This window comes from Phalaenopsis equestris, unplaced genomic scaffold, assembly GCF_001263595.1.
Source record: "Phalaenopsis equestris unplaced genomic scaffold, ASM126359v1 Scaffold001114, whole genome shotgun sequence".
NCBI lineage: Eukaryota > Viridiplantae > Streptophyta > Magnoliopsida > Asparagales > Orchidaceae > Phalaenopsis > Phalaenopsis equestris.
The window spans coordinates 102,066-121,826 of record NW_018165553.1 but is presented as its reverse complement, the minus strand read 5'-3'; the positions used below and the strand labels follow the sequence as shown (position 1 = coordinate 121,826).

Genomic DNA, 19,761 nt, shown 5'->3' with positions numbered 1-19,761 from the left:
TTTTAAGAAATTGAAGTTATGCTTGGCTTCAGTTAAAGTCCAGGAAGGTTGAGACCGGAGGTGAGCTACATTACAATAAATGACTATGAAGTTGGTGCAAATATGGAGGTTTAGATCTGTAATAGGGGAATTGGGCGCAATCAGTTTCCAAGTGGGAGATTATTAGTGTGTGGAGTCTGATTGGGTTAGAAGTCTCGCAACAAAAATTAGCGCCCCATAAGGGTGCCCAAGCGCTCATGTTTAGAGGATTTGGTGTCCCGGTGCCAGTAGAGGCCCCAGGCACCCAGAATCAGAACAACAAAAAACCTGGCGCCAAGAACTTTCATCTAGAACCCGAATGATTGGAATTCTAGCGCCCAGGAGGGGCGCAACTATGTTGTAGTATGGTCATTTCTATGTTCGGAGACTGACACGAGAAACTCGACACTCGGGCTATGAGATCTAGCGCCCAGAAGAACAAATTTAGACAAAGTGTGTGGAAAGGCAGCACTCGGGAGTGGCGCTCTTGTGTCAGGAGCGATTTCTCTTCTAATTGGGATTTACGTTATCAAATTCTATAAGAGGAAATCATCTCCTGACGGTGCGTGTAACAAAAGTGGGACAAAACGAGCAGTGTACCGATTTCTATGTTGAATTTACACGGTTTAATCTTAAGCGATCAAGTGAGGAGTGTTTGTGAGTTCCGGGCTTGTAAAGAAGAATTCTAAGTGTAGTGTAATTTGTACATTTGTCGTCATTTCATTGTAGAGTTTTGGGTGTGGTGCGGCTTTGTGGTTCTTTCCATTCTCAGGTTTTTTTCACGTTAAATCTTGTGTGTTTTTTGGTTTTCTTACATAGTGCACTTCTGTTTCTATTTTTTTTTCGGATCTCATGAACCAATGCATTTTTACAGGGTGTGATTTGATTGTGAATCGATCAAATCCGGTTCTTTTTGCCCAGCATTTTCATCATTGCTTTACTTTTACATGTGATGAAATAAGAGTTTAAGATATTGCTCCTGTAGTTTTAAGTTACTTTATCTGAAAATATATTTATATTTCAAGCTTATCTCAAGATCTCTATCAATTTTAAAGTGCCAACAATCGAATGAGCACGTAGTCGAATAAGACCTAAGTTGAGGAACATAATAATTGAAAGAAGCTTAATATTAATTTCATTGCGAGGAAAATATACTGTTTGGATAAGTGTCATCCCAACGATGAAGATTAATGTCCAGATTCATATCACAGTGGCTCAAAAAGCTTGCGTAAAACTTGCTTAAGATTTGATAATCTATTTTTCATTGCAGAACTCATGGTCAGCAATACTTTGAACCATGATTTGTTCTTATTCATGGACATGCTAGCATGTTACACTTAAATTAAAATGAAATAAGTGGATGAGAATCATATATCCTTCAAACCCTTTTGGCATCGATGGCCACAAGGTGATGCTTTTTTGCTTGAAATCCCATCGAAGGGCCATGACCTACATCTTTGATGATCTCATATATAAAAAGTTGGAGTGTTAAGTTAACAGCTTATTTGTAAAATTTCGAACTATTTAAATTGTCCTAAGATTTAATATGAAAGAAATGAAGATTTATTACGTCATAGGGAAATCAAAGTTAATCCCTTTAAAAAATTAAACCATTGAAAATTGTTTATGGTATTTTAGATGAATTTCTTTTTGGCTTTATTATACGACATAGGGAAATAAAAGTTGATCCCCTTAAACTTAAAGCCAATGTGGATATGGTCGCACCAAAACCCTAAGAAAGTTTGACTTTATGTTGGATAAGCTGCATATATAATAATGTTCATATCTAACCTTTTACGCCTCTTTCAATTTTTTGCTAGGTTGATTAAGGATGTCTTATGAGACCTTCAACATATTAAAACAACATTTGCATATATGATAATGTTCATCTCTAACCTTTTACGCCTCTTTCAATTCTTTGCTAGGTTGATTAAGAATGTCTTATGAGACCTTCAACATATTAAAACAACATTTGCTGCATCCCCCCAACCCCTTTTAGCATTTATCCCACGAAAACCACTAATCTGATATACATGAATTTTAGATTAATCATTTAGGTCATTGATTTCTCAAAAAATAAAGATAAGAAAGAAAAAAAAAATTATTTTAGCTGACGATAATAAAGGCTAAGGAACCCATAAAACAAAAGTAGTATATGGCATGAATCTTTTTTACACAAAAGCTTTTTTATTGTATTCTTGCTTACAAAATTATTTCAAAATCCTTTTAAATTTCAAATAGCTTGCCTACTTTGGTCTTGAAGCTGTGTAGGCATTATTGCTTTAGATCTCACTCACATGTTTTGCAAAAAGTTCTGAAAGAGTTGACTCTGGTTGATTTCCTAGTTGTTCACCCCCATTAGTTGACTACCCACTAAATTATGAATTTTCATATTTGTATATCATCAGAGTTGAAGAAGATAAAGAAACCTTATAATATGTGCTTTATTTTGATGGAGCTTATCAATAGGACTAGTTACTGATAAAACTTCAATGATATGAGTTCGTGTGTTCATAACAACATGATGAGGTATACTTCAATATTATTTTGGCTTATTGGAACCTCACACAAAATGAGGCTGAATATGAATCCATAGTGGCGGATCTTGAACTCACAATAATAATAAAAATTAAGAATCTCAGGAGTCCCAGCTCATGCTTGAGTTTCAATAAAGTTCAAAATATAAAACTTAAATATTAAGTTCGTCATACATTCTAAAGCATGTACTGATAAAATCTCAGAAACTCATGAATTAAAGGCTGAACTGCATTGTCGATTCACCAAGCTATAGAAGCCGAATTAACATTCAAAACTCTATCTCCATAGGTTTAAAAGACTAAGCCTGGAAATTTGAGGTCTAGTTCAATAATCCTCAAGGCCTAATTGGCGAAACCTTTAACACTCAGAAACCTAGAGGTTTAACTTATTTCCTTATTCAATATGCTTCATTAGTAGACTTAACATACAAATCAGCAGAGCTCGTCTGATGATTGAGCTTGAAGCTTTTGTTTAATTCCAATATATTGAGCCTACGAGCTAAGGTTGCTAAATTTCTTAGTTCCGAAGAGAAAGGGCTGAGCTACCATGCTAATAACAATGACCAGAAGCCATGTTGACAAAATATTTTAATTGGATCAACTAGTCTATGAACCATTTACCTTTACCATACAACTAGTCTAATAGCTGAATGGCACTATGAGCACACAATCCCAAAGAGTGAGCTACATTCCTGATTTAACAAGTCTCATAAATAGAGTTAACACTATAAAAGTAAGCACGATGCATCTAAATGAGGAGCTTGAATGTTAAATCCTAGTTCAACAAACTAAAGAGTCAACTGGCAAGTTCTCTTAACTCACAAGCCTAGGGGTTGAGCTATGTGGTTGATTCAATAAGCTCCAAAAGATGAATAACCATATAAATCCCAAGTTCAACTAGTCAAGGACTGAGATTGAGCATCAAGCTGTAGTTCAACAAGCTTAAGGGCCAAACATCCACGTAAGTGCATAATCTTTAGTAACCGTGTTGACTAAATGTGTGTAGGCCCAATGAATTTGATATTTAATTGACGCCATACATATTAACCTTCTATTGTAGGTGTGATGATAAAGCTGAGTTAATATAATGCATAAGCTCATATTTATGACCTAAAGTTCTACTTGAAGAATGCAACAAATGTATCATATTAAAACCTTGCGCCATATTCATTGGAAGATAATTTTTTCATTAAAAAAATAAGGAACTAAACTAAATGTATTTAATTGGTTGTCAATTACACTAATATTAAGTTAATCCTTAAAACTGTGTTAAATCAATATGGTAGATTGAACCTAATTTAAAGCCTAAAGATTCTAAATAAATCTAATTAGTTTGTCAAAATTAATTATATTTATCTTTTAATTTTTTTGGGCAAATTTCTAAATTTTTTCTAAATTATTCAAGGAAATTAAGCAAGAGGTTCAAGTCTTAATTGGTCGGATCTACATAAGATTAGTAAGCCATCTTCTCAATTTCAAGCACTCGTAACCCCAAGGGTTGTGTAGTGTAGAGATGATCTCAATAAAGCACACGATCCTTTATTCCTCTGTGAATTGCAACTACTACGATCTTATTATTGTGCGAATGAAACACTTCGCCTTGGGCTCGGTTCATGCATTTACCTCAGCTCTTGTTTTAGCTCATCTAGGATTGTTCCTTTATCATTTTTTTTACTCTCCCATGCAAATTGCTTGTTTTGACATTCACCTGTGCTTCTCATGCTCTTTTTTTTTGAGCTACTCACAATTGTATATGTATTATCCCCTTTCTGTTTAACCCTACACTCATAGTTCCATGCACTCAATTTTATGTCCCGACTTTGTTGTAAGAATCTTTACTGTAGATCTTTCACACATGATTTTCTCCCTTGCATCACCACAGATGAGCTCAATGAATGCCAACATCTTACACAAAGCACCTCACATTGATCCCTTCTTTCGCACCTCTCTTTGAAGCACACAAACCGTAGCTAACAAGCCCATTTCTTGCCTTTCTTGCCTTCACTAAAATCTATCATTAGGCCTCCACTTCAACACTCGAGATAGGAAGCCCTTATTTATGCTCCTTACATGAACCCCTCATGCGCATCTCTCTATTATTGCTTTCCAACACTCAACAATTCAACATCCAAATTCCAATCCATAAATTGCTGGACTTATCTTTAGAATCCAAACACAGCCTCTCGTTTTTTCAAGCATTAATTACACCATTGGCAACATTTTTTATCCCATCAATGCCACATATCTCTAACATGAACCTCCATGGTGCAACTTGCATCATTCCCTACTATTGCACAAGTTTGTTGGCATCTCATAGCACTTTCTATAATGTAAGTTATGTATTTTTCCACTACGGTATCTAGTGAGGCTTGTTTTAACATGAAAAAATTATTAGAATGATAAGCTGAGGTGTGTTTGTTTACAGAAGAGCAATAACTAGCTTTAATCTTAAAAACATAAGTCGCACCTATCCTACTATCATATCTATCAAGTTTTGCCAATCGATTTGATGTGCATTTTGTGAACCTTTGCTATGAACCTCTAAGGACCAAAATCTCAACCAATACTAAAATGCAAGTGAAAAAAATATCTAAATTATGCAAAGGATATTAATACCCATAATGACATTTAAGTGCATTCATAGCTAAATTGTTTGAAGAATTGGAAGATAATGTGAAACTCATAAACATCTGTAAGGACTCAAACACTTATTATTGAGCGTATTTATAAGCATGCTGACATAAAAGAAGGAATGTGCTATTGGACTTCTAATTGCATACCTACCCCAAATTTATGCTAGAGTTTCAACTTACCCATGGCTATTTCAAAATATATGTTATACCACTCTATAGTGGCCAAATTATCTAAATAACATTGCAAGGCCCAAGTCACTTTAATGCCTTGCTGGTACTAAAAAAACATTAAATGTCCACTTGATTAATCGAGTGAATAGGTTAAAAGTTTGAATGCGATCTTAGTATCTCTTAGTTGATCCATAATAAGAGAATAATCTTAGGCAAAAATAGAGGCAATGCAACTTTTTTAATTAAGAGTACTCTTCTATGATTAGGACAAGTATACTCAAGATGATAGAACTATGGATGTTGATTAGTTTTACCTCCACTCCCTTCAATTCCCTAGACAATTAAGTTCGCTTCTAAAGAGTAATATAGGGCCATAAATGAGTAAAAAAAGCCTCTTTAATTGCAGGTCCTCTTCCATGAGTGGGAGGGATGATTAATTGTCGGGGTGTGCATCTACGTATCATCTTGACCTTCTAGAAATAACTTGGCTTAAATTTTCAAGAGAAATTTTATAAAAATAAATTTATTCTATCCCAGGAAAACCACCCTGAGATCTCTTATCTTTATATATTTAATAAGCTCATTATGAAAGGAGCAAGAACTATTTAACATTTTTTATGTTAAGACAATGGGCTAATAACAATGCACAAATGAATAAGGAAATGCTCAAAATATTTTGATGATGAAGTTTGAAGTGGATGCACATTCTTACATATTTTTATCTTTCGTTCATTGTTTGGACAATATTGATTAAAAACATATAGATAAATAGTGTTGCATCTTTTCTCTTTGCTTTGCTCCCTATAGTTTTTCATGCTAAACTTTTTTTTTAGTTTTTTGTTTTTGCTGAATTATATAATATTTCTGTTTACACAAATACTATGAAGTATGGTTATAAATACACCATAATTTAATAAGACCTTTGAGTCATATGTGCTGAGGCGCAGCTCATCATATGGTGCTAAAAGCAGCCTTAATGTTTACACATTTATGCTCTAAGTGTGGCTTGCATTTTTTTTTTTTAATTTGAGGGGCTTAACCCCAAGCTTTATGCCTTGAGGTATTTGAGGTGATGCCCCAAATTAATACTTAATAACAATAAAATTATATATAATTATATGATATTCATAATATAACATATATCTTGATTTCAATTTTGAAACTAGAATTGTAAGAGTTGAGCAATAGAGGGCTGTAGTTTAGTAAGGAATAGCAAGTAGGGAGTGTGTGGCTGGAAGCACAACAAGGAGGGGATGGGTTATAATTGCATGGGTTGATCAACTGCTTGCAGAAAGACTACGGCTGTAATATGCATCATGATAATCATGGCATATTTAAAAATGAGTGTTACATTGTATTTTGCTTCATATTTTCAGCTTCAATTTAGATTTAAATTTAATATTTGCTGGTTTTTTCTTGTTTTATGATTTTATGATTTATAATGATGAGCTATGCTAATTTGTCACTGATTTTTTCCATATTTATGAGATTTTTTTAGTTTTATAAATTTTTAATTTTATCTTTGTAATTTGTCAATGATTTTGGCATATTTATGAGATTTTTCTTAGCTTTATAAGTTTTTATTTTTATGTTAAAGGCTATATTTTGATATGCCTAAAGGCTTATGTCTTGATCTGTCTCGTGCCTCATGTCTCGATCCACCCCGAGGCTTATGCCTTGTTCTTGTCTCAATCTGTTATGAGGATTACACCTCGATTCGTTTTGATGTTTTCTTTTACTTTGTTAAAGGGAGAGCACCACAGTTCTTAATTTTTCTCTTTTAAACCTTGATAAATACGATCCCCTCAATGCTATAAAAAAATTAATTTTTCCTTGAAGTGAGGTTCTAATCTTTCTATTTTATTTTCTTTGTTCTTTTTGTTTCTTTCTTCAGTCAATTGTGATTAAGGTTCTTTTGGAAGTTGAGAAAATGAGGGCTTAAGAAGAGTTTGCCAAGGAAGAAAGGAAGGAGTCATGTTGCTGATGAAGACTTGTTCATCAAGCAATGGAGATAATATGATCAACATACAATATGTTTTTGTCATTATGGAAATATGAACTTACTGAAGGTGCTATTAAACCCATGAGAAGGTGTTTCTCTCGTGTTTTGTTTCTATGTCGTGGATGTGTGATACTTTTGGAGGTATTGAGATGGAACAACTAGGATTAAGTGGAGTGTTTGGCTATTAGTGTAAGAATCTACATTAGGCTTCTATAAATATGGAGATCAGTGTTATCAAAATGCAAAAGACAATGTGATTCCAAAGATTTTATTTTTTCTTGAAAGCGCAAAGCACAGAGTGAAACACTTTCATTAATTAAAGTGCTAACATGTTATAAAAAATAATTAATGCATTAATTCATTCATTATTAGTTATAAAACATATGTATAAAAAATGGAGAAAGGTAGAGGTAGACTTACGAAGACTTGGGCGTATTGTATAAAAAATGATCTTAATTTATTAAAACTAAATGAAAATATGACACTAAATAGAACGAAATGGAGAAAAAGGTTTATGTTGCTGACCCCACGTAGTGGGATTAAGGCTTTGTCGTTGTTTAGGATTATGTAGCCGACCCCACGTCTTGGGATTAAGGCTTTGTCGCTGTTGTTGTTGTTTGTATTATTTATAAAACATAAACTATGACTTAAAAATTGATATATGTATTAGTTATAAAACATAAACTATGACTTAAAAATTGATATAAAATAGAAAACAAATTGGTATATTATATAACCTGAAGATAATAGTGAGGGTAAACTTGCAAATTAAAATTTTTAATAATTTCTAACAGTTTATTGTAAAAAGTAAAAACATAAAAATTATCAAAAAAATGAAAATTAATTTTGGCGTTTTGAAGTGCTCCTTAGCAAAACAAAATCGTCTCATGTGAAATGCGCTTTAAAAAACTTTGATGGATAGAAGGTTAAGATGATGTTTCTTTTGAACATTAGAATGTTTAATTTTCTATAGTAGGTCTTTGATCTGATTTGAGAACGATGAAGAAAAATAAAAAAAAAATGAAAGATTCCGATGGCTAGAATTTAGACAGACTAGTTCATTGGCCATGAAGAACAATTACAAACACATAAATGAATATATGATATGGACATGTTGACACGACGTAAGATTAGGATTTGAGATTTTAAGAAAGCCAAAAGAATTACACGAATAATGATTTTAAAATAATAAGCTCATGTATTTGGAATATTGTGAACATTCTGTGGTGGGAAAATCTAAGTAGTTGAAGTTTGACATTTTACAATATAAATATAAAAAAGTTTAAATTTTGTACATTTAGATCTTTAGGGCCTTGCCAGAAGTGTTTCACATGGAGGGACAAAATATATTCTATTATTTTATGTATGCATATTCAATGAAGCTATGGACATAATTCTTGTAATAGGAAAATAAAGCCTTTGAAAAGTTCAAAGAATAAAATACTATATTAGAAATTTAAGCTAGAAAGAAGTTCAAAAACTAAAAATTGACAAAACTTTTGAGCTCAAAGGGATTTGAACGGTGCCTCAAGGGGTAGAATAGCATGACTGACGCGGGGCTTGGGGGCTTAGCCGGCTCCCAACTGGTTCAGCTAGAGAGGGCTCAGTCCAACAGGAGGCTGAACTGGCCCCCTCTCTCAATTTTTATTGTGGGAATTATTCCCCCCTTCCTGTATTCGTTTCCCACCTATCCATCTTCTATTTATATATTGTTTCTATGTTTTTGGGTTATGTTTTTTTGAGTTTGACTTCAGATTTCTTTAAGGGACAGCCGTCAACATCTCCTCTTCCTTTTTAAGGCAGTATCTGAGGATGAGTGGTGCTCTTGCTGTATCTCGCTCCGAGGTGGTGGTTATCCTCGACCCCCCTTCTGCAACAACCCTTCCTCTACTAACACCGTCCTTCCCGCTGCAGCCGCTTGACAGCCCACCTGGACTGTTTCTTGGAGTCTCCTTTCCCGCTGCCATCCACCAGTTGGTTTTCCCGCATGCTTGCTCCTGCCGCCAATCCTGCTGCACTGTTTGCCGGTTCTCCTCGAACGGCTTCCCTTTTTTGGTTATGAGTATCACACCGGCGACTCTTCCTCTCCACTACTGTAACAGCTCTCTGCCTGTCACCCTTTTCCACTGCCCTCACATCCTGACAACCCTACCCACTACTGTAACAGCCTCCTACCAGCTTTCCCCCATAGTCGTACACCCCTCTACTAGCCTTCCCTTCCTTGCAGCCACCCTTCTACCAGCAAAACCCAGGTTTCCCTGCAGCCACCCTTCTACCAGCAAAGCCCAGGTTTCCCTGCAGCCACCTTCATTCCCTCGCTCAGTTTTCCTGCTGCCCCTCCTTCAGTATACACTACTTCTCCCACCTGCTACCGTACTCATCTCAACCAGCCCCTCCTTTCTAGCATCCAACCACCACCTTCACCCTAGCCCTTGTCTGTGGTCTGTGTTGTGTCTTTTGTTGTTATGACCTAGTGTAATTGTGTTTATTGTCGTTAATTTCTGTTTGCAAGAGTCTTATTTGTAACCGTTGTGAATTTCAGTAATAATATTTGCATTTCTTTTGTGTTTGAGCTAACTCCGGTATCAACGACTTCTTATAGTAAGGCTAGCACCTTAGAAAGATCAGTTGGTTCAATGCTATAATAGAACCATGAAAGGATAAGATGCATGCTGAATGGTGCAAGTTTACAAAAGTCATTTTTGGCAAAGCTAGTCAGTATGGCTTACTATTTAATAAATTGTCATTAGCGATATATTTTAATACCCTGCAAGAAAGGTGGAGTGAAAACTAGGAGACTACAATGGGCTAAAAATATTTGTTTGTTCACAAAATGCAGGACAAATTAAAATCAAATGTGAAATGTTTTTTCATTGGATATCATGGAAATGTAAAAGAGTATAAGTTGTGATGATAAGTATTAGATCATCTTTAATGTTTGATCAGCAGCGATGTTGTCTTCAACGAGCAACAAATGGTATATTTAGTTCCAAGAGCTGTGGCTCAAAGCATGACATTTGATGCAAAATAGAAACTATAACTCGAGATGGAGCATAATCTTTAAATTCTAGAAAACCATGATTAAAAATTAACCAAGATAAAGTGAGAATCGCCTAGACTGCAATCATAGAAGAGATACAAAGAATAATATTTGGTTTGGCTAGGGACCTATGTAGTCCAGTGATTCAAGCACAATGAAGGTATGAACAAGCATCTATTCTTTCTTATGTACATCTTATATAAAGAACCTTTCCTATGAAAATATTTTGGTTAATATCCTATATGTTGTGATTTGCTGCAGGCCAAACTCGCCTTTACTCACTTAGTGTTATAAATATAACTAGATTCATGGTCGATCTTGGGATTCATCATCGCGAAGCTGAAAAATAGGTTTTAAGGTATTTAAATGATACCATGGCATTGGGATTAATACATGAAAATTGTGTTTGTATCTAGTGTAATTATTAGATATGTAGAATCTGATTTTGTAAGTTAGTTTGGTATTCGAAGATCCCTAGTACGCATTTTGTTTAAGGCATCTAGAATTACTATTAGTTGGAAGGTTAATTTGTCACCCATTGAAGCTTAATCCACAGTTGTAGCTAAATACATTGATGCATCTAAAGCTCAAGTGACTTACGGTTTAAAGGATTGAGTTTTGAAATGTTTATGTAGTCGATGCCTTTATTTTATGACAATTTAAATATAGTGTACCTCACCATAGATTACATTTCTTTGAAAGAACTAAGCATTGATGTGAAATTCCATTGCTTTAAGAAAGTATTTGCAAATGGTATTATGGAAATTATAAAGATTTTATTTGATGAAAATGCAATAGATATGTCAGCAAAGACTTTGGCTTCCTCGAAACTTCAGTGATGCTTGAAGTTGTTGAGGATAATAAGAGAGATGCCTTGATGTTGTTTTCTTTGATCTTTGTGGAATAAAGAACTAAGATGAGGATTTTGTATTAGTTTTTTTTTTATTTTTTTTTATAAAGAGCATTATTCGGCTCCACATTTATTCCATCAAAAAAAGAATTTACAAGAAAAGGCTAAAGGTTTCTCGATACACCGCCTCACCACAAACAACTCACACAAAAGCAATAAGAAAAACAACCAAGGAACCTAAAGCCAAGTACAGCTCACACAAATCAAGAAAAGACACACCACCCCTCATTTACAAAAACGAATATAAGGAATATCCAAGCAATCACCGTGTAGCAGCTGAGAGAGCTCCTCCAGAATGATGCTAGAGACATCAATTCTCTGCAAAACCAAACCAAGCCTCGCCGCCCAATTAACACATTTATTCCCCTCACGATGGATAAAAGTGCACTGAACCTGCAAAACATTCTGAAGAGCAAAGATATGCTTAATAAATCTGTGAATATACCAAGGATACTCCTTGTGTTTCTTACAAATATTCCAAAGAACCAAAGAATTCATCTCAATAATGGCACTGTGCCAACCACAACAAAGAGATAACCGCAAAGCAGTTAAAACAACATCAGCCTTAACCATAGGATTAGTAGCAAGAGAAGGTGCAAAAAACCAGCAAATACAGTGTCCAAACTGATTCATACATACTCCACCAACACCCGAAGAACTAAAATAAAAAAACACCTGCTTCCAACTCCCATCAATATTAATCTTAATAAATCATCATTTGGTTTATGCCGAGTAACAAAAATCTCTTACTTCTTGACAGTATTTTCAATAGGCACCCGGAACAAATGAAACAAATTCACCAACTCCAAGCTAATAGGAAATTTGAACTTACCAAATCTAATAATTTTACCAATATAATTTTTAATGTAATTAAAACAAGTAAGTTCAGGAATGACCTTTTCAAAATGCTTGATATCATTCCTAAGAGTCCAAATAAACCAAGTAACAATGATAGGCACAACGACATAAAAATGACCACCTTTTCTTCACCAAAATTGAAACAAATCACTAATAGAATGCACAGAGTTCCAATTCCACCGAACATTTAAAAGGGAAAGAACAAGAAGAAGCCAAATTTTTCTGGTATAACAACAATTGCAAAACAAGTGCTCAAGCTCTTCTTCCTGCATATTACAAAGATAGCATCTAGAAACCAGTTTGATACCTTTATATTTTAAATACTATAAATAGGAATAATTTTGTGAAGAAGTCTCAAACAGAAGAAAAAACAAGAAGGCTTCACTAAATTATTCCAGAGCCAATGCAAATTCGGGCCGCTATAATAATGAAAAGATTGAGCAAATTTTATCTATGCTAAGGTTTTCATTGTTTCTTCCGCTTGGGGTATTTGTATTATACTTTTTTTGCATAAATATCATGAGATGTGTGGCTATAAATACATCCCCTTCTCTATGTTGCAACACAAGCATTTTTTTTTAAACTAAAGATTTTTTTCTCTCCTACTCTAGTTTCTTGATTCTCAGTATTTTTTCATTGGAAAACTATTTTGCATGGTCTTCCAAGAATAAAAATCATGAGGGCTTAAGGATAGAGTGTTGATCAAGGACATGGAGCCCCTTTGCAGATGAAGGATTGCTAATGACGTGCTGGAGATGTCGTCACTGAGGTGTACATCTTTTGTGTTCCATCTTTGTTACATGAACGTGTTAAAGGTTTTGGAGACAACGAAATAAAGTCCCAAGGCTTGGATGAAGTTGGCTGGCAGCAGGTGCAAGAAATCAAATAAGGCATGTTCTCCCCATGCAAGACCGGAGATGATCCAGAGATAGATGCAACGCTGAAGAAGATGCATTTCTATGCTACCTTTATGTGATTTTTCAATAACATTAGAAGATGCAGTGTACTATTATAGATTTATAATCTAGGATGCTCGATTATGCAGAAGTGTTGCTTCCCTTTAGATGGTATTTATGTTGTAGATAGGGTCAAAATATCAAACCTATCTTTTCTAATTGCAAAAAATTTAGATGTGGTATTTGAGATATGGCGGATAAAACTTTTTCTTTGTTATTAACAAATCGTGTAAATTATTATCATCATCGCTTATATAATTAATCTTGCCACAACTATTTGAACGGCCATGTAGAGTTTAAAAGAATATACATCCTTTTAGAACTGATTACATTATTTTCTTCAAATGCTGTGCTGACCATCCAGTTATTAGCTATCTTAACTAATGACTAGGTTTCATAAACGAGTGTAGTACCAACAGAAGGTATAGATGGATAACTTTACTATGATTTATAGCCATATATCAATGTTTGTCATGTCAGTGTTTCTACTAATGCCTACTCAAGAGGTTAAATTGACACAACAATTAAGCCTGACCACTGAAATGGATGTGATGAATTTATAAGAAACTTTGGCATGCTTTTTGAAGCTTAATAAACATATTTCATGCTAATACCTGCAACTATGAATATTGTAGGAAGCTTGTGCTCTTCTTCCAGAAATTGCCGGCCCAGGCACACATCCCAAGATAGCACAAGTTTTATTAGAACGCCAATGCCCTGATTTTGCGCTGACTGTTTTACGGTGTACTGGCCGTGATGGCTTCAGCAGATATGATGGTTCCAAGGATGATGTTGGGAAGATTGAGTCACTTGATGAAGCAGTGACTGTTCTTCGTGTTAGAATTGAATGCGGGCTTTTGACAGAAGCCTTTATGTTCCAAAGAATGTACTGCCATAACTTGAAGGAGTTCACATCAGGATATAAAGATCTTTCTACTTCCAACAATTTAAAGCCTGATTCATGGATGCGCCAAATGGAAATATTGGTGATTGAAATGTGCATTCTTTGCATGCGAAGGAACCTTACAGATAGAATGATTGAATTACCTTGGGATTCTACTGAAGAGAAGTATATCCACAAATGTCTCCTTGAGCATGCCTATCAAAGTCCTCGATCTATTTCTGGTAGCCTTCTTACCGTTTTCTATCTGCAGCGATATAGATACATTGAAGCTTTTCAGGTACATCACAAGCTCCTAAGTTTGGAGCAGAAATGCTTAGAATCTTTGGAAGGGGGTGTTGCATGTGAAATGAAATCAATATCCCTTTGGAGATCTGCTTTAGTAGAGAAAGGCCTATATCTGCTTCCTGAGATTCAACTCAAACAATTAATGAATGGATGCACTGCTCAAAATGACTCATCCTTCAGTCAGGATATCAAAATTGATATGGAGTCTGCTTCTAAAGTGCAACTGGATCCTGTTAATATTTCAACTCGAAGTAGGACCTCAGCATCTATTGTTCTTCATACAGATGTGAGTAATTTTCCATCAGAAAAGGCTTCAGTAGAAGCACCACTTAAGCTATATGACAATGCTGACAATTTTCACATCGATATTTCCAAGAGGGCGCCTTCTGCTGTTCAACAAAGGCATTTAACTTCCTTTGGAAGTTCTCAAAAGGGTTCTTTCCCTTTACCCCTGAATGAGCTGAACACAAGTCCTTTACAAGTGTCTTTGTTTGGCAAATCATTCGAGGGGAATAATGGTTCCCATGCAATAAGGTCTTATGATTCCGTAAGGCGTGCTGAAAATTCCAGGGTGCTTTCAACCAAAATAACTTCGCAGGATTACATTGATTCTGTTGACCCCAATTATCTGAAAGATGCTATTGACGGCCAGCCCCACAAAAGATCAGGGAAGCAGAACCACTTAGATGGTCCTTGGAACATGATCAACTTCAACAAATCAACTCATGTTTTGAGGTACATTACTTGATTTTAACCTTTCTTTGTTTAGGGCAATGTAAGATGAGTATTTTAATTTAGAACTTTATGCTGGACCTGCAGTATGTATTTTGGTTCTTAAAACACTTGCGTAATAGTCTGCAAAGAAACGACAGTTTTACTTTCCTATTTTTTCTCTGATACTCTGGGAGGGTCTGGGGAAGAAAAAAGGGCTAGTCATGAGATGAGAAATGGAATGTTTTAGGTTATATGCTTTTTGTTGGGAGCTTAAGAGAGTCGATGAATATTATCTCCCCTCTATTTTATTGGGAGTCGAATTAGAGGAAAGAAAAATATTGCTTAGCGTCGCTTCATGCAGTGTTACACACAAGATATACATGAATAGAAGTATATATTATTAACTATAGCGTATCAATTATTGCGGAAGGAGTGTCCTGCATGATAAATCATTTCATACATCTGGATTGATGATTGTTGGAACAAGTTCTGTTAGGTATTTAGAACTAAGAGAATATTTATTGTCTTGAAAGCTAGAAAATCAAGCTTTGTTTCAGGCCTTTCAAACTTCATCTCCTTGGCTCCTTTTTAAAATAAAATATAAAATCTTATTTCCTCCAGCAGTATATTCAAAGATACTAGTTTTTGACTGGAATGTCATATTCAAGTGTCCTAAACTCTGAAAGCCTTAACAATAGCGCTGTTATCATAGAGAGGAATTGCTAGAATGGTATCTTAGGTTTTGGAAGACATGGGGATTAAGAGAGCATTAAATTTAATTATTTTGTCAATGTAAAGTTAGTTTTAGTATAAGTTCATTAATTGAGATATTTTTGTCTTCACTCCTTTAATTTGGGAGAAGAAAAGCTTGGTTTTTGAAGAAAAATTTCCTTTTTTATTTTCTTTCTACTAGATAGCTCCTATCAAAATAAAATAGACATTTTCTTTTAAAATTTTTTCTCATTTTCTAATATTTAAAAAAACATGCTAAAATAGTCATATTCTTCTAGTTACGATTCATTGTCACCTGGGTATCCTTTTTAAATTTGTTGATATTTTTGTATTACGTATTGTAGTTCCAAAGAAAGAGGTTCTCCTACCGAACAGTTGTCGACAAAAGTGGGCTCAAGATGGAGATCTGACGAGTCCGATGAAGATGAGACAGACCAGATTAATAAACATCTTGGTGGTGGTGGGTCTTTGTTTCCTTTGCGAGGAAGAACAAGGCGCTTCAGGAGATAATATTTTATGATGAACATGAACTACTGAATTATTTTGCATCTAGGATTGTGGCCCTTGTGGTTATGTATACCCTCGCTACCAGTTTTGATAGGCTCGTAATGTCTCAAGGTAAGTTTCCTTTATTTGCATGATTCTAAACCCTAAACTTTGAGAATATGTGAAACTTCTTCTTATTATTATTATTTTTCTTTTAACGCACTCATTACTCTATGGTGAAAAGTAGTAACTTTTAAGGCTGTGGGACATAAGAAAGCATGTCATATAATCTAAATATCTAATCTGGCAAGATAACTGAGTGAGAAGTATACAGTTGAAGTTAATTTTCTTTAGAACTAGTGTTTTGTTTTTTTTTTTTTTATTTGTTACTTCTAGTTATAAGAATTTTGATGGAACTTCCTTTCTACTTGATGCTTCTATGAAACCATTTTATATTTCATTAAGTAGTATAGCAACGTAATTCTTGCAACCTAGATGTTATATATTTGGAATTGCTTGAACCTTTATTCATAGAAGTTGATTAGTTGATAAAATCCAAAAACTATATATTTCTTATGTTGATTATTTTATATTTGAGAAATTTTTATACATACCACATATTTTCTTATTCATATACTTATTTTACAGCTGAAGTTTGTTATTTACACATTTATAAGATCTTAGTATCAATACCTATGCATGAAAAAGTTTATTTCAATTTTAGATGTTAGTGATAGTGGCATTTTTCATGTGATATTAAAGATTTGAGTGTTGTGTCTGTAAAAGTTAGTGATAGTGGTATTTTTCATGTGATATTAAAGTTGAGTGTTGTCTGTAAATATGAAAGTTTAGGTGTTAATTATATAAATACATAGAATTGTGTGGCATTTATGTAAATGGTAGGTGTTAATTTCATAAATACATAGAATTGTGTGGCATTTATGTAAATGCCCCATTATATTTTAATTTATGAATACATTTTCTACTTTTTTGTTAATCTTGTTCTGAGATTGAGAGCCAAGATATGATTTCTTTAAAACTGAGGAACTGTCTTTGAATTATGTGAAATACGGTGGCAATCTTTATAACATATTATTTCCTCCTGTCCTTGGCATTTCTTATTCTCTTCATTAGCATTTGATCATTTTATTGCAATCTGAGTTTGCTTCTTGGTTTATTTTTTGATCATATGATGATGCTGAACTCTCTATTTTTCAGGAAGGAGGCCACCAATGTGCTGATGGTTCGAGATCCGAGTTTTCAGGCTTTTGTTTGCCTGTTTGTAACACATTTGCAGAAGAAATTTATTGCTTTGACGATTAGGAAAATGTTGTATATGCTGATGCATGAAATATTCCTCTTGATTTCTGCAGATGTGTAGCGTTTTTAAGCATTTTGCTAGGAATGTGAATCAACAAAAAGGTCAGATTACGGAAAAAAGCCCCAAGTAAAATTTTCACTATTTATAGCAGTGCAGCTGGAGCATGCACGTGCGGTCAGAAGTTGATGGTGATTTTTTACTGAGCCGTTGCTTGGTTGGCTAGTTTGCCCAGATCAAATGTTTTCAGAAGTTGGCCTTGTGAAGCTAACGTGCATTTTTTATTTTAATTTTTATTTTGTTTTCAATCAGTTTTTGTTGAAATAATTTTTTTTTTTTAATTTTATTTCTTACGTTTTATTTATTATTATTTTTTTTTAGAAAATGACTCGTAAAAAAATAATAAGCTTTCTAATTAAGAATTCAACCTACTGCTCACCTACTTTTCCATTTACTGCTCACCTACTACACCCACCTATTGCTCACCTACCTTTCACATAACACTCATAGTTTCTACAAATAGCCTCTTATGATTTGTCATAAGTTAAGCCACAAGTCAAGCAAGATTAAGTCAAGTCCTCTTGAAAGCTAAGAGAGAAAGTGAGAAAGAGAAAGAGAGGAAGGGAGAGAAGAAAATAGAGATTTTCTTGTAAACGTCGAGGCGCTCGACGGTATAATTCTTCTAAAAAGATTGTTTGCAGCTCCGTGGACGTAGGCAAATTTGTTGAATCACGTAAATCTGTGTCGCTGCGTGTAATTTTTCTCATTCTATTTTTTATTTTATCGTTTTTCACAACAACATGGATGTGACTCAATTGCAATATTTATATATTTAACGTCCAAATTTTATTTTTATATTTATTCCTCTCAACATCTTTCATTTAACATAAGAATTTGTATATATGTATATGTATAAGTAAAAATCAAAGTTTAGGTGTTATATTTGTAAGTGCAGGAATCGAGCATGCAAACTTTTCTAAACTAAAACATCAAATTTGTCCTCAAAAAGCGAGAGCAGCATTGCAAATGGTCCAGCTAAATATTAAACAATTTAAATGTATTTTATTATAAAACCAAGAGTTGTCATTTTTTTGGTAAGAATTGTAAAATTGTGGAACACCTGTAAAGAGCCTCTCGGACAACGGATTTTGAGTGGGATTTATGCTGGATTTAACCTAAATCTTGCAAGTTATTCCTTTTGGTCAAAATAAAGTTTCGGATTTCATAAATCTGGATTTCACAAATTTTGGCTTTAAATCTCATATTTATTAAATCTCATGAATCGGTGGATTTAATAAATCAGGGATGGATGGATGCCTCGCACGAAAGAGATGTGTAGTCGCCTTTCTCAATGGTTTCAAGTAGGAGAGGAGCGGGAGCATCGGGTCTTTATAAGCCCTAATCCCAATGTTCTGTTCTCAGCTGTTATATTTGCGATTGTATCTTGAGCGTCCAATCACGGAGATGTTGACTTTGGATGAAACAGTATTTAATTATTATTCGGTAAAAATATAGATATTAGTTTTTCTTCGTTAAATGAATTTATAAATAATTATTAATTAATATAATTAATAGTAAATTGATTATTCTTTTATAAATGTTAAACTTTTAATTAAAACTTAATTTAATAAAATTTTTATTAATAACTAATTAGTTTAGTAAATATATATTTTTTAGTTATCATAATTTAAAATTAAATATTAATTGAATTTAAGAATCTAGCAAATTTTGATTATTTTGGAATGTTTTAAGAAGTTGAATTTATAAGATTTACTTAATTCTACTGTGATTTGTTGTTGGTCTAACAACCCTAATAGATTTTTAAAACCTAATAGAAATTGCCAAACAATTTTATAGGATTCAATAGGATTTACTAAACCCGGACTTACAGGTTTTACTAAGGATTTGTTTTGGGTAGTTGTAGCAGTTGAAGCAGAGTTAAACTTGTTGCAGAAGAAAATTTTTTTCAAAAAGTAGTTTTCGCTATTAGATATTTATTTTATTTTAAAAAGGTTAAACCATAACTTTTTAGTAGACACCACATTTTAACAGAATTCTCTAAAAACAACAATAAAAGAATTCTCTAAACAGAACTCTGGTAGCAATCTGAAAAGCGAAGCAGACAGAAAACTCTCTCACATAAACCCTAAATCATACTAACATAATTCTCATTCGTTGTCATACAAATTGTAATGAT

At 33.9% G+C, this 19,761-nt stretch overlaps 1 protein-coding gene across 1 annotated transcript in view; it reads left to right on the top strand.

Annotated features, from left to right (window-relative positions):
- Nucleotides 1-17,834, top strand: part of LOC110033216 (E3 ubiquitin-protein ligase HOS1) — a 64,135-nt gene extending 46,301 nt beyond the window's left edge. Inside the window, exons 8-10 of the mRNA XM_020737124.1 lie at nucleotides 13,761-15,049; nucleotides 16,105-16,378; nucleotides 17,465-17,834. Coding sequence (XP_020592783.1) covers nucleotides 13,761-15,049; nucleotides 16,105-16,270 — 1,455 coding nt within the window. The 3' untranslated portion in view covers nucleotides 16,271-16,378; nucleotides 17,465-17,834. The remainder of the gene's footprint in view (nucleotides 1-13,760; nucleotides 15,050-16,104; nucleotides 16,379-17,464) is intronic.
- The last annotated feature ends 1,927 nt before the right edge of the window (nucleotides 17,835-19,761 follow it).